This window comes from Thalassophryne amazonica, chromosome 15 (genome assembly GCF_902500255.1).
Source record: "Thalassophryne amazonica chromosome 15, fThaAma1.1, whole genome shotgun sequence".
NCBI lineage: Eukaryota > Metazoa > Chordata > Actinopteri > Batrachoidiformes > Batrachoididae > Thalassophryne > Thalassophryne amazonica.
In genome coordinates, this window is record NC_047117.1 from 60,730,942 (window position 1) to 60,744,668 (window position 13,727).

The 13,727-nt window shown below is 39.9% G+C and overlaps 1 protein-coding gene across 1 annotated transcript in view; it reads right to left on the reverse strand.

Moving 5' to 3' along the window:
* Positions 1–13,727, reverse strand: part of LOC117527148 ((E3-independent) E2 ubiquitin-conjugating enzyme UBE2O) — a 99,041-nt gene that overhangs the window by 25,286 nt on the left and 60,028 nt on the right. The window contains exons 6-10 of the mRNA XM_034189338.1: positions 13,216–13,359; positions 12,966–13,075; positions 12,733–12,883; positions 12,464–12,521; positions 190–352 (exon numbers count right to left, since the gene is read on the reverse strand). Of these exons, the coding sequence (XP_034045229.1) occupies positions 190–352; positions 12,464–12,521; positions 12,733–12,883; positions 12,966–13,075; positions 13,216–13,359 (626 nt within the window). The remainder of the gene's footprint in view (positions 1–189; positions 353–12,463; positions 12,522–12,732; positions 12,884–12,965; positions 13,076–13,215; positions 13,360–13,727) is intronic.

The following is a 13,727-nucleotide window of genomic DNA, read 5'->3' on the forward strand; positions in this document are numbered from 1 at the left end:
TTCTGCACGGACGCCTTTTTTGTTAAACCCTTTTTAATAAATGTGCTAATTTTCCCTGTTATGCTATAAATTGTGTAGCTAACTATAATTATCAAATATGAGAATTCATTACTGTCTTACTATCAACACACAGATGCGCATGCACTGCTGCAATCTCAAAAACAAAGAAAACACACAATGCAAACAAACCTGGTGTCATCAGTGTCTTCAGCAACCTTGTCATCAGCATCCTGCTCACCATTGTCGGCCGAGTTGTCATTGGTATTCTGGGACTCTTGGGGGTTATGGATGGGTACCACAGGCCCGTTATTGTTGGGATGGGACAAGTCTGTCTGCTCTGACTTCTGCTCAACTGTTCAGAGTCAAAGAAAAAGAACATTAGCTACATTTTCTCCGTCCAATAAAGCAGGATAAAAATAACCAACACAAAAAATATCAGACTACCAGAATTTTGATGTTGTTTTTCATTGTCTCAGTGAAACTGGTGACACCTAAATCCAGCTCAGGGGGCATACCTCGGATGGAATAACAATGATAAAAACAATCACTTTGACAACCAACAGCGGGAAGTGATGAGAAATATTTTCATGTTCCATTCACTAACCCTACCCCCCCCCCCCCCCCCGCTGCCCCATCATTCCTTTACACACGTTTGAATACATATTAGCTAAAAGCTATTAAACACAGCTGTGTCCTACTCCATTTTATCAAATAAAGTGTGTTGCCAATTGAAATTTCTACTTTATTTCCTGATGCATAAATATAAAGCTGTTTCTGGTTCATTCTATCTGCGCATGTGGAGGGTCAAGAGGTCGTGAAGAGCTACAGTGGAGAGCGAGGCGAATGTACGATGGCAGAGGCAAAAAGATCCAAAACTTATCATTTTCATCCAGAGTGGGAGGAAGATTATTTTTACACTTGCCATCGAGCAGGTTGCAACAGTGTGATCTACGGAACTTTCCACACATGGATGCAGAACTTAAGCGTCAAGGCAAAGACTGTGAGGAGCTTGAGAGTGCACGTTATGCTGAGCAAGTGCAGAGCATTTTGTCAGAATTTGACAGGCGCTTTACTGATATTGCTTCCATTGAGCCTGTTCTCACTTTTCTCTTTTTTCCATTTTGGGACAATATTGATATGGACTGTATAACATCCAAAATAGAATCACTCTTCAACCTGGATAGCTGTGCTATTGAGAATGAGATCCTCACACTGAAAAATGACATTGAGATGAAATCCAGAGCAACACCAGGCTTTAACATCCAATTTTGGTATCTAATGTAGAAAGAGAAGTACCCCAACCTCAGACAAACTGCACAGAATTTGACTGCACTTTTTGGATCACCTTTTCTGTGTGAATCTGCCTTTTCACACATGAAAATCAACAAGTCAAAATACAGATTCACCACGACAGATGACCACCTTGCGGCCTGCTTACGGCTGGCAGTCAGCTCCTACTGTCCAGATTACGAGAGACTAGCTGCCTCCTCTCAGTGCCAGAAGTCCCACTAAGGTAGGGAACAACTTTTCCAAATTAAGGATTGTATTATTTGAGTTGTTTCTTGTGTTGTTACAGGCCAGTCCTAGGCCTACTTTTGCTTATTGTTTGCACTACGCACATTTACTGCAATAACGTATTATTAATGTTAAAACTTCATATTTGTGCCAGAAAATTGTGTTATTATATTGGTGCATAACTTGCGGCTACACTATGGTAAAATGGTAAATGGACTGCATTTATATCGCGCTTTTCCATCTGCATCAGACGCTCAAAGCGCTTTACAATTATGCCTCACATTCACCCCAATGTCAGGGTGCTGCCATACAAGGTGCTCACTACACACCGCGAGCAATAGGGGATTAAAGGCCTTGCCCAAGGGCCCTTAGTGATTTTCCAGTCAGGCGGGAATTTGAACCCATGATCTTATGGACTCAAGACCAACACCTTAACCACTAGACCATCACCTCCCCCAATATTATGAAGTTCAATATGGCTTGGTAGATCTCGATACACTGTCAACTTTAAAAGTAGATCTTGGTTCAAAAAAGGTTGGGCACCCCTGGTCTACAGCCTTTCACGTAATAGTGATGAAGCACGTTCTTCAATGTGGACAATATCCCACTTCCATCTGATGTGTCCAACTCAATCATCAGTTTCTTAGTTGTGATCCTTCAAGGTCTGCTGGACCTTTCAAATATGTTTGATAAATACAATCAAAGATTCTCCAATCAGCCCACAATTCTGCATTATTCAGAAGCTTTTACAAGCAACTTCATTAATTTCTGAAGACATCTGGAATTGTCCATGCCATTTAAAACTTGATGTAGCTAAACTGTTGATTCACTGAAAATACTAAAAATAATTTTAATCAATAACGCAACTATTATTTTTAAATATCTTTATATGAAGTAGACAGTTTAACAGGCGTACCACATACTGTTGGATAATACAAAATATGTGTACTTGGAGAAAATTAAGCTTGGATGTGTATGCAAATTTATGATCACAACTTCATGTGGGGAATTTGGCATAAATTTACTCCCAATACCAAATCAAATCACAGTTCAACTATTTGGATGCAGAAAGTATGTGGAATAATCACACATGAAGTCTATGTGGGGATTTATTGATCTTTATGATGCCATAAAATGGTGTCATTAAGGATGCTGAAGAAAAATTAAAGGAAAATTCTCTATGTTTAAAAAGGAGAGATGATTGGAAACTTTGGAATAGATTAGCCTCAAAGAAAAGTAAGAGAAAACATTTTCTGAACAAAGGTTTGTATAAAAACTTTTTTTAGAGGTATCCCAAAAGCATTAAATTTTGCCATTTTCATGCTATAATAACTAAAGCTTGAAAAATACCTGTGGAGGCCATCTTGAATTTCCAAGTGAGCAAGAGGAGGATTCATCAGGACTTTTAATAAGTTTTTTAGGATGTGTTGAGACACCATTAAGCTTTATTTTGTACGGTGTTATACAGCAGAAAATACCAAATTTCAGTGCTTTTAAGCTGCCTCTAAAAATGAATTTATACAAACAAAATTTTTTCATCAATTTGAACCTATTAGGGGGTCAGCATATTAAATTTCAAAACTTTGCAAAATAAGGACCACCCTCTTGATAAGCACCATTTTCTTCATTTTGAGACAAAAGTGCCATCAACATGTTTTACTGCATGATAGAGATGTTTTTCTCACTTGGTAAAGTGAAGTGTGCTGCACTTGAGCACAGTTTCCAATTAATCTATTCCCACAGTACTGAGGCTCATTTATACAAAGGACTGCTGCTGTCTAACAAAAAATTTAAATCACTGAAAGCCTTTGCTTTTCTACTCCCTTCTTGGTTACATTAGTGGGTAAGTAAGCACAAAGCAATTGTTTTTTTGACAGTGACAGATGATAAAGTCGTGTGTGGTGCTTACGCTTAGTGCTTCACATTTACCTGTTTCCAACACCAAATTCAACCACACTGACCACCTCCTCACCTTTCCTTATTAATAGACAGGGCATATGGCATAAACAGGGAACTATACTTAACCCCAGACCAAGTGAGAAAATAGATGTCCCAATGAAAAGGATTTTGTTTTGTTGCCCTGATCACAATCAGAGTAATTTAATATAGTAGGGATGTCCCGATCAGGTTTGCTTTGGCCCCAATCCGATTCCGAGTCATCTGATTTTGAGTATCTGCCGATAATGAGTCACGATCCGATACTTTAAAAAACTGAATGAACAATGAACAAATGCTAAATATATAATATTTTGATTTTAACCACCTTATTTTATTATTTATCACTTAAACAGTGCACTTCTCCTTGAGGTAGCTTGAACAATGAAGTAATAATCTAGACTTAAAAGAAAAAAAGTACAAATTTCCATGTTATTTTATTTGTCTAAAAATAAATGTCCAAGGTTCCTTATGTTAAACAAGAAATTATCTAATATGAAATAACAGGTGGTTTTAATTTACAGATGAAAGGTTTCTAAAGAACCATTTATTGATTTAGCTATTTTAATTACAAGTGTTCTAAACTTTTTTAAACAAATCAAATCAATTTTATTTATATAGCGCCAAATCACAACAAACAGTTGCCCCAAGGCGCTTTATATTGTAAGACAAAGCCATACAATAATTACGGAAAACCCCAATGGTCAAAACGACCCCCTGTGAGCAAGCACTTGGCGACAGTGGGAAGGAAAAACTCCCTTTTAACAGGAAGAAACCTCCAGCAGAACCAGGCTCAGGGAGGGGCAGTCTTCTGCTGGGACTGGTTGGGGCTGAGGGAGAGAACCAGGAAAAAGACATGCTGTGGAGGGGAGCAGAGATCAATCACTAATGATTAAATGCAGAGTGGTGCATACAGAGCAAAAAGAGAAAGAAACACTCAGTGCATCATGGGAACCCCACAGCAATCTAAGTCTATAGCAGCATAACTAAGGGATGGTTCAGGGTCACCTGATCCAGCCCTAACTATAAGCTTTAGCAAAAGGAAAGTTTTAAGCCTAATCTTAAAAGTAGAGAGGGTGTCTGTCTCCCTGATCCGAATTGGGAGCTGGTTCCACAGGAGAGGAGCCTGAAAGCTGAAGGCTCTGCCTCCCGTTCTACTCTTAAAAACCCTAGGAACTACAAGTAAGCCTGCAGTCTGAGAGCGAAGCGCTCTATTGGGGTGATTATGGTACTATGAGGTCCCTAAGATAAGATGGAACCTGATTATTCAAAACCTTATAAGTAAGAAGAAGAATTTTAAATTCTATTCTAGAATTAACAGGAAGCCAATGAAGAGAGGCCAATATGGGTGAAATATGCTCACTCCTTCTAGTCCCCGTCAGTACTCTAGCTGCAGCATTTTGAATTAACTGAAGGCTTTTCAGGGAACTTTTAGGACAACCTGATAATAATGAATTACAATAGTCCAGCCTAGAGGAAATAAATGCATGAATTAGTTTTTCAGCATCACTCTGAGACAAGACCTTTCTAATTTTAGAGATATTGCGCAAATGTAAAAAAGCAGTCCTACATATTTGCTTAATATGCGCATTGAAGGACACATCCTGATCAAAAATGACTCCAAGATTTCTCACAGTATTACTAGAGGACAGGGTAATGCCATCCAGAGTAAGGATCTGGTTAGACACCGTGTTTCTAAGATTTGTGGGGCCAAGTACAATAACTTCAGTTTTATCTGAGTTTAAAAGCAGGAAATTAGAGGTCATCCATGTCTTTATGTCTGTAAGACAATCCTGCAGTTTAGCTAATTGGTGTGTGTCCTCTGGCTTCATGGATAGATAAAGCTGGGTATCATCTGCGTAACAATGAAAATTTAAGCAATGCCGTCTAATAATACTGCCTAAGGGAAGCATGTATAAAGTGAATAAAATTGGTCCTAGCACAGAACCTTGTGGAACTCCATAATTAACCTTAGTCTGTGAAGAAGAGTCCCCATTTACATGAACAAATTGTAATCTATTAGATAAATATGATTCAAACCACAGCAGCGCAGTGCCTTTAATACCCATGGTATGCTCTAATCTCTGTAATAAAATTTTATGGTCAACAGTATCAAAAGTAGCACTGAAGTCTAACAGGACAAGCACAGAGATGAGTCCACTGTCTGAGGCCAAAAGAAGATCATCTGTAACCTTCACTAATGCTGTTTCTGTACTATGATGAATTCTAAAACCTGACTGAAACTCTTCAAATAGACCATTCCTCTGCAGATGATCAGTTAGCTGTTTTACAACTACCCTTTCAAGAATTTTTGAGAGAAAAGGAAGGTTGGAGACTGGTCTATAATTAGCTAAGATAGCTGGGTCAAGTGATGGCTTTTTAAGTAATGGTTTAATTACTGCCACCTTAAAAGCCTGTGGTACATAGCCAACTAATAAAGATAGATTGATCATATTTAAGATTGAAGCATTAATTAATGGTAGGGCTTCCTTGAGCAGCCTGGTAGGAATGGGGTCTAATAGACATGTTGATGGTTTGGAGGAAGTAACTAATGAAAATAACTCAGACAGAACCATCAGAGAGAAAGAGTCTAACCAAATACCGGCATCACTGAAAGCAGCCAAAGATAACAATATGTCTTTGGGATGGTTATGAGTAATTTTTTCTCTAATAGTTAAAATTTTATTAGCAAAGAAAGTCATGAAGTCATTACTAGTTAAAGTTAAAGGAATACTCGGCTCAATAGAGCTCTGACTCTGTCAGCCTGGCTACAGTGCTGAAAAGAAACCTGGGGTTGTTCTTATTTTCTTCAATAAGTGATGAGTAGTAAGATGTCCTAGCTTTACGGAGGGCTTTTTTATAGAGCAACAGACTCTTTTTCCAGGCTAAGTGAAGATCTTCTAAATTAGTGAGACACCATTTCCTCTCCAACTATGGGTTATCTGCTTTAAGCTGCGAGTTTGTGAGTTATACCACAGAGTCAGGCACTTCTGATTTAAGGCTCTCTTTTTCAGAGGAGCTACAGCATCCAAAGTTGTCCTCAATGAGGATGTAAAACTACTGACGAGATAATCTATCTCACTCACAGAGTTTAGGTAGCTACTCTGCCCTGTGTTGGTATATGGCATTGGAGAACATAAAGAAGGAATCATATCCTTAAAACTAGTTACAGCGCTTTCTGAAAGACTTCTAGTGTAATGAAACTTATTCCCCACTGCTGGGTAGTCCATCAGAGTAAATGTAAATGTTATTAAGAAATGATCAGACAGAAGGGGGTTTTCAGGGAATACTGTTAAGTCTTCAATTTCCATACCATAAGTCAGAACAAGATCTAAGGTATGATTAAAGTGGTGGGTGGACTCATTTACATTTTGAGCAAAGCCAATCGAGTCTAACAATAGATTAAATGCCGTGTTGAGACTGTCATTCTCAGCATCTGTGTGGATGTTAAAATCGCCCACTACAATTATCTTATCTGAGCTAAGCACTAAGTCAGACAAAAGGTCCGAAAATTCACCGAGAAACTCACAGTAATGACCAGGTGGACAATAGATAACAACAAATAAAACTGGTTTTTGGGACTTCCAATTTGGATGGACAAGACTAAGAGTCAAGCTTTCAAATGAATTAAAGCTCTGTCTGGGTTTTTGATTAATTAATAAGCTGGAGTGGAAGATTGCTGCTAATCCTCAGCCTTGGACCGTGCTACGAGCGTTCTGGCAGTTAGTGTGACTTGGGGGTGTTGACTCATTTAAACTAACATATTCATCCTGCTGTAACCAGGTTTCTGTAAGGCAGAATAAATCAATATGTTGATCAATTATTATATAATTTACTAACAGGGACTTAGAAGAGAGAGACCTAATGTTTAATAGACCACATTTAACTGTTTTAGTCTGTGGTGCAGTTGAAGGTGCTATGTTATTTTTTCTTTTGAATTTTTATGCTTAATAGATTTTTGCTGGTTATTGGTGGTCTGGGAGCAGGCACCGTCTCTACGGGGATGGGGTAATGAGGGGATGGCAGGGGGAGAGAAGCTGCAGAGAGGTGTGTAAGACTACAACTCTGCTTCCTGGTCCCAACCCTGGGTAGTCACGGTTTGGAAGATTTAATAAAATTGGCCAGATTTCTAGAAATGAGAGCTGCTCCATCCAAAGTGGGATGGATGCCGTCTCTCCTAACAAGACCAGGTTTTCCCCAGAAGCTTTGCCAATTATCTATGAAGCCCACCTCATTTTTTAGACACCACTCAGACAGCCAGCAATTCAAGGAGAACATGCGGCTAAACATGTCACTCCCGGTCTGATTGGGGAGGGGCCCAGAGAAAACTACAGAGTCCGACATTGTTTTTGCAAAGTTACACACCGATTCAATGTTAATTTTAGTGACCTCCGATTGGCGTAACCGGGTGTCATTACTGCCGATGTGAATTACAATCTTACCAAATTTACGCTTAGCCTTAGCCAGCAGTTTCAAATTTCCTTCAATGTCGCCTGCTCTGGCCCCCGGAAGACAATTGACTATGGTTGCTGGTGTCGCTAACTTCACATTTCTCAAAACAGAGTTGCCAATAACCAGAGTTTGTTCCCCGGCGGGTGTGTCGCCGAGTGGGGAAAAACGGTTAGAAATGTGAACGGGTTGGCGGTGTACACGGGGCTTCTGTTTAGAACTACGCTTCCTCCTCACAGTCACCCAGTCGGCCTGCTTTCCCGGCTGCTCGGGATCTGCTGGAGGGGAACTAACGGCGGCTAAGCTACGTTGGTCCGCACCGATTACAGGGGCCTGGCTAGCTGTAAGATTTTCCAAGGTGCGGAGCCGAGTCTCCAATTCGCCCAGCCTGGCCTCCAAAGCTACGAATAAGCTACACTTATTACAAGTACCATTACTGCTAAAGGAGGCCAAGGAATAACTAAACATTTCACACCCAGAGCAGAAAAGTGCGGGAGAGACAGGAGAAGCCGCCATGCTAAACCGGCTAAGAGCTAGTAGCTGCGCTAAGCTAGCGGATTCCTAAAAACACACAAAGTGAATAATGTGTAAATAATTTAGAAGGTGATTCAGCAGAGTGTGTGCTTTAGTTAAGGCACGTGAAGATTAGACTGTGAAACAAATCGTTATCTAGTTAACTAGATCAATCTAACTGCGCAGATTAAACAGCTAACAGATGGCCCGACGCGTCATTCCTATTGGACAACGCAAAGCTACGTCACAGCTCAGAGCGCCGAAAGTTGGATTGGGTTGAATTTATGCTTTTTCTTTTGTTCAATAAAAAAATAAATTAATTAAAAAAAAGATTGGGTTAAACTTTGACCGCATCAGTCTGCCGACAAGCGGCAATGTGAGCTCTCGTCAGAAGCGTCGCTTTAGTTCGGCTTTTGACGCAACGCTTCCGACACCTCTAAAAAGCAACACGTCTCATTGAAAATAATGCTTTTTAGACCGATTCTTGACGCTTCTGACACTTCCGACGCGTGAAAGGCCCATTTATCTGCAATAATGAGCTTGAAATAGCACTGATCAAAAAAATGACAAAATCTATATCGGATTCCTGATCGGGATGCAACGTCCGATTTCGATCAAGTCTGAAACCATGTGATCGGGCTCGATTTTGGATCACGTGATCGGATAGGGACATCCCTATAATATAGAGTATCTGTATATACTAAATCAAGGAGCTGCTACTTGTATTTTCCTAAATATTACACTCACAGGGCACACTGCACACCCAATGAAGTCAATTCAATATCAAAGCTTGACAACTGAACAGCTCTGCAACGCATTAAGAAAATAACCACCTTTAATTCAAGCAACTCCTTATTTGTTTATTTTTACTAATATATATATATATATATATATATATATATATATGACTCAGCAACTCCACTTACTGCACCATTGTACCACCCCTGGCAAAAATTATGGAATCACCGGCCTCGGAGGATGTTCATTCAGTTGTTTAATTTTGTAGAAAAAAGCAGATCACAGACATGACACAAAACTAAACTCATTTCACAAGGCAACTTTCTGGCTTTAAGAAACACTATAAGAAATCAGGAAAAATAATTGTGGCAGTCAGTAACAGTTATTTTTTTTAGACCAAGCAGAGGGGAAAAAAAAAAAATATGGACTCACTCAATTCTGAGGAATAAATTATGGAATCACCCTGTAAATTTTCATCCCCAAAACTAACACCTGCATCAAATCAGATCTGCACGTTAGTCTGCATCTAAAAAGGAGTGATCACACCTTGGAGAGCTGTTGCACCAAGTGGACTGACATGAATCATGGCTCCAACACGAGAGATGTTAACTGAAACAAAGGAGAGGATTATCAAACTCTTAAAAGAGGGTAAATCATCACGCAGTGTTGCAAAAGATGTTGGTTGTTCACAGTCAGCTGTGTCTAAACTCTGGACCAAATACAAACAAGATGGGAAGGTTGTTAAAGGCAAACATACTGGTAGACCAAGGAAGACATCAAAGCATCAAGACAGAAAACCTAAAGCAATATGTCTCAAAAATCGAAAATGCACAACAAAACAAATGAGGAACGAATGGGAGGAAACTGGAGTCAACGTCTGTGACCGAACTGTAAGAAACCGCCTAAAGGAAATGGGATTTACATACAGAAAAGCTAAACGAAAGCCATCATTAACACTAAACAGAAAAAAACAAGGTTACAATGGGCTAAGGAAAAGCAATCGTGGACTGTGGATGACTGGAACTTTTCCACAGTCATTGATGATATGGGGCTGCATGTCAGGTAAAGGCACTGGGGAGATGGCTGTCATTACATCATCAAATCATCATCAAATTTACGTACATACATAATATAAGTTTACGTTGATATTTTGGACACTTTCCTTATCCCATCAATTGAAAGGATGTTTGGGGATGATGAAATCATTTTTCAAGATGATAATGCATCTTGCCATAGAGCAAAAACTGTGAAAACATTCCTTGCAAAAAGACACATAGGGTCAGTGTCATGGCCTGCAAATAGTCCGGATCTTAATCCAATTGAAAATCTTTGGTGGAAGTTGAAGAAAATGGTCTATGACAAGGCTCCAACCTGCAAAGCTGATCTGGCAACAGCAATCAGAGAAAGTTGGAGCCAGATTGATGACAATTGATTGACAATTTTTTTTCCTGATTTCTTATAGTGTTTCTTAAAGCCAGAAAGTTGCCATTTGAAATGACTTTAGTTTTGTGTCATGTTTGTGATCTGCTTTTTTTCTACAAAATTAAACAACTGAATGAACATTCTCCGAGGCCGGTGATTCCATAATTTTTGCCAGGGGTTGTAGCAGAAACGTAAAACACTCAGTAATATTAATTGAAGATATTGGTTGTGAAAAAGACATCATCGACATTATTATTATTATTATGAAAATGGCTTTAAAATACATAGGCCTTCAAAAATGGACCTTATCCAGGATTGGGTCACAAGGGCAACAGCTCCAGCAGAGGACCCCAAACTTATATTTCCCGAGCCACATTAACCACCTCTGTCTGGGGGATACTGAGGTGTTCACAGGCCAGTGTGGAGATATAATCTCTCCACCTAGCTCTGGGTCTTGCCCGGGGTCTTCTCCCAGATGGACATGCCTGGAACACCTCCCTGGGGAGGCGCCCAGGGGGCATCCTTACCAGATACCCAAACCACATCAGTTGGCTCCTCTGAATGCAAAGGAGCAGCATCTCTACTCTGAGCTCCCCACAGAAGACCCAGTTTCTCACCTTATCTCTACAGGAGACTCCAGCCACCCTCCTGAGGAAACCCATTTCGGACACTTGTACCCGCGATCTAGTTCTTTCGGCCATGAATCAACCCTCATGACCATACGTGAGAGTAGGAATGAAGTACATCAACAGCTTCGCCTTTTGGCTCAGCTCCCTTTTGGTCACAACAGTACAGTAGAGTGAATGCAATACCGCCCCTGCTGCACCGATTCTCCGGCCAATCTCACACTTCATTTCCCCCTCACTCGTGAACAAGACCCTGAGGTACTTGAACGCCTTCACTCCTTAACCCATCCTAACTGTAATTAGGTTTAATTTCGTTGTATGCATGTACAATGACAAAGGAAATTATTATTAGCATAATTTTTATTATTTATCTGAAAACTGTTACCTGATTGGCCAAGAACTGCACCTAACCTGTCAGAAACAGACCTGGTGCATAACCGAAGCAAAAGAAAGCCACAAACTGCTTTTAAAACCAGCACCATGGTGGCACTGATGGAGTGTTCAAAGTTCTTTATTAATTGTCTCCTTTCGGAGAAATTTAGCTTGGTGCATGAGGGGGCTTAACTGCACAAACAATAAAAATAGTACCAATATTACAACAGTGATACCCACAGAATGAATACAACCAACAATAAAAAAGCATAAATAACCATAAGTAACTTTAAAACCAGCGAAAAAGAAATAAAATCACTGTAACCAACCCACTATCATCTAGTAAAACCACACAGCCATCAACAACTCGAGTGTGGCCTGTTAACACTCAGTCCACACAGCACCTTTGAAGCAGAGAGACAGAACATGCACTGACGATGATCTGCGTGACTGAAACAGACTTGTGTATTTGAAACACAGGAGAGTGTAAATATGCTTTTAAAACCTACATGGCAGTGCTTCTGAAGACACGGCAGCAAACACCGGCAGAGGGATTTGTCTGACATGTTTATTGATCAATAAAAAAATGCCTTGACTGGGTCGAATTAAAGGAGATCATTGTTGCAGCTTTCTTAGAGACTACAGATTAGAGCAGAGACATTCAAGTTCACTTGTTCTTAACACCAAGCGTACAATTGTCATTTCCACAGGGGCCTGTGCTTGAACCATCATTCGCATATGTCTATTTTTAGATGATTGATATTCCTGCATGGTTGAGGCTTTCTGGGTTCATTATAAATGCAACAATGAGCCATCAGGCAGTATTAGAGTGAGCCAAAGGTGTACATATTCCTCTAGATACTACATTTCTTCTGCAGCACGTTCTTTTCTACCTTGCATGTCGGCGTTCTCCATCTTCCTCGCTGAATCCTTCTTGAATATTCGTTTCAACTGCAGGAAACGCACACATTTTGAAATGGTCAAAAATTGCTTAACACTGCATAACACAGGGTGACTAACATTTAAGAGGATAGCACTCAAAATACACCTAGCAACATATATTAATTTCTTCGTCCTTTCTGCATTAATCAAGTGGTTAAACAAAGGTATACACAATAAAACCTAAATGCTAATAAACAGAACTACCCAATATAATCCACACCTTCTTGGCCACTGGGTCTTCTGGTAATACAGGTGCACCCTCGGGTCCTTCACAGGTGATGCGTGTAGCGTCGCCTTTGGCGGGAAAGACATAGAGGGCCCTCTCTCCCAGCTGCCTTTGTGTGTGGTCATAGTAGCCTAGACGCCTCACCCTAAAACCCAAAAATGACAGCAGCATTACTCTGTGGAAACATCTCCTACTTTGTGTCCACTGCTGAATCTACGATGGCTGACCTGCAGAGGTTTTCCTGTGTGATGGTTGAAGGAGGTGGATAAACACTGTCTGAGCCTTTGGGGGAATAACTCTTAGTGATCCAAGTCACCTTCAGCTCTACTACCTTTACCTGAGGAAAGAACCACATCATCATCATGAGTGTAAGAAAGGTTTAAAAGTTCCAGAAAGAGCAAAATGGAAACGATCCTGAAACATTGATGACAAATATTAAAATGAGAAATGCATATACTAAAAAGACATTTCATTAACCTCTTCCACTACAACCCTGAACTTGCACTTCCTGCTAAGGACAGGTTTGACCCCCGACAGCCACTGTACATTAGAGAAGACTTTGGCAGGACCAATCAGGACTTGTCCTGGGTAGAAGCCATATGCTTCATCAAAGAACAGACCCTGAGAAAGAAAAACAAAGAAATTAAATTTAAAAAAATGAATTACATGTCTATGTGTACAGGAAATGTGACAAGAAACATTTGCCTATATGTGGATTATGATCCAGTTACATACAGGGTTACTATAACTTAAATGCAACACAGATTAGACTTTTTAAAGCCACTCAGACTGAAATTTAAGACCAATGTTACAATAACCAAAAATGAAAAGGGGTGGGGAGGGATGAACCAAAAACAACAACAGTAAATGGTCGAGGGTGAGGGGCAAATTTATTCAAACATTTATTGTAACAGAGAACATGGTTCCTGCTTTAAACCATGATTCAAAATCTTCCCTGAAAAGACAAATGTTTCATTCAATTTATACTT